General features: G+C 25.4%; 1 protein-coding gene across 1 annotated transcript in view; it reads left to right on the forward strand.

Annotated features, from left to right (window-relative positions):
- The first annotated feature begins 213 nt into the window (after positions 1 to 213).
- LOC136828281 (relaxin receptor 2-like) overlaps positions 214 to 2,500 on the forward strand; it is a 54,324-nt gene continuing 52,037 nt past the window's right edge. The window contains exon 1 of the mRNA XM_067086157.1: positions 214 to 343. Coding sequence (XP_066942258.1) covers positions 336 to 343 — 8 coding nt within the window. The 5' untranslated portion in view covers positions 214 to 335. The remainder of the gene's footprint in view (positions 344 to 2,500) is intronic.

Raw genomic sequence — 2,500 nt, forward strand, 5'->3', positions numbered from 1 at the left:
ACGGTCGGAGAGAGAAGCTAGTTATGACATGTTTTGTTGGATATAATTATATTTCTCTCTTCACCTGGAAAAATATGACAGACCTATTTTGTAGTGCATAAACCTAGCTGAAAATATAGAACGCAGTGACATCATTAATATATACCTGGAATATAAATGTTTCGTCGACTAATTGTAAATCTGTGGATTATATTTAAGAAAAATAGATAGATAGAAAATTACCAGTGACTGATAAATCTAGAAAAAAAAGGAAGAAATATTGAGATCCGTTGATCGTGAGATGAGGAAATGAGAATTACTGCTGGACTTTTGGTGATGAATTCATTCAACTTTTAATGAAAAGGTAATTATGAAGATGCCTAGTTGTTTATACATATACATACATATATATGTGTATTTATATGTATATATACATATATAAAAATATATGTATATATATATACTATGTGTATCTATATGTATATATACATATATAAATATATATATATATACATATTCATACTGTGTATATGTATATATATATACAGTATATTTATATGTATATATATATGTACTTATATATATAAAATTTGTTTATTCATAAATGTATATATACATATATATATATATATATATATATATATATATAAAATATATAAATTAAACGCTATACAAAAATCCTAGCCATTATTGCCTTTGAAATTTATATTCAACCTCTAGTTTGACAGGACACTTCAACATACAAACGGTTGAAACAAACAAACATTAGCCCCACAGGTGACGAGACCCAACCTCGTTTGTGACTGTTGGTGAGAGCTACGTCAGCAAACATTATTTTTATCTTCATACATCTGCTATTAAGTCCACACAAACTCCACTCATGAAATCTAAGCATTTTACATATTTATTCCTCAGTAAATGAGTAAATTTTACTCATGATTAGGGTGTTATTCATATTTTTCCAAACTTTTTATTTAAAAAAAAAACTGAATGAGTTTATATTTCTTTACAGTAAATGGATTAACCAGTTATTATTGATTCCAAATTGATAGCATATTTGTTTTCCAAACGTGAAAGAAAAAAACTTTTAATGAGTTTATATTTTATTATTATTATATATCCGGATTATTAACCAGTTATTATTATTATTATCAATTATTAGCATATTTGTTTTTTCTGACATCTTTTATTAAAACTATTATTATTATTATTATTATTATTATTATTATTATTATATTATTATTATTATTATTGTGGTATTTCTTTTTTTCTGACGTTTATCTGGTATTATTATTATTATTATTATTATTATTATTATTATTATTATTATTATTATTATTATTATTATTATTATTCAGGAGATAAACTCATTAATATGGAACAAGCCCATAGGTACCATTGACTTGAAAGTCAACCTTCCAGAGAATATGTTTCTTATGCTGTTCTCTCCTCATGCGGTGCACTGTAGGCATTGCTTAAGGTTCTTTTGCAACGTCCCTTCGGCCCCTAGCTGCAACCCCTTTCATTCCTTTTACTGTACCTCCTTTCATATTCTCTTTCTTCCATCTTGCTTTCCACCCTCTCCTGACAGTTGATTCATAGTGCAACTGCTTTGAGGTTTTCCTTCTCTTAAACCTGTCAAACCTTTTACTGTCAATTTCCGTCGCAGCGCTGAATGACCTCATAGGTCCCAGTGCTTGGCCTTTGGCCTAAATTCTATATTCAATTCGATAAGAGTTTTTCCATTATATTATTGTTCTTGAATGCCACATTATTATTCATTAAATTTGTTGAGTAAAGAGGGAATATCTGTAAGTTATTGCTGTACAATAGTGCTGACAATGTGTTCAAGTTTGATATTATTCCGTGATTATTTTTTCATGATATTTTTATGATATTTTTCTGTGATTATTCTCATAAAACGTCTTTTTCTGCCGCTCTTAATGCTTTCCTAACGTAATATCAGGCTGCTTGCATTTCTTGCCTGTATTCTTAGTTAAATATTTGTTAAATATCTCATCACCAGTATATCCAAGGTTGCAAGCATGGATATAGAAACTTGGATGTGATTGCTGTGGTCAGAATACAAATTGTTTATAACCAGAAATATATATATTTTTTAATCTTTATTTTAATTTTATATTTTCATTATTATCATTTTTATATATTAATTTGATGTTTTTCCAATAATAATAATAATAATATAATAATAATAATAATTATTATTTATTATTATTATTATTATTATTATTATTATTATCTTTTTTTATTAACAACAACAACAACAACAATAATAATAATAACAATAGCAGATAGACGTCAGAAAAAAGAAAAAAAGATATACCACAATAATAATAATAATAATAATAATAATAATAATAATAATAATAATAATAATAATAATAATAATAATAATAATAATAATAATAATAATAATAATATTGTTACAAAGGGAAGCACCGCCCTCTTTCAGACTTGTAAATCTACAAAAAAAAAAAAAAAAAAAAAAAAAAATTTTCCA

Source organism: Macrobrachium rosenbergii, chromosome 42, assembly GCF_040412425.1.
Source record: "Macrobrachium rosenbergii isolate ZJJX-2024 chromosome 42, ASM4041242v1, whole genome shotgun sequence".
Classification (NCBI taxonomy): Eukaryota; Metazoa; Arthropoda; class Malacostraca; order Decapoda; family Palaemonidae; genus Macrobrachium; species Macrobrachium rosenbergii.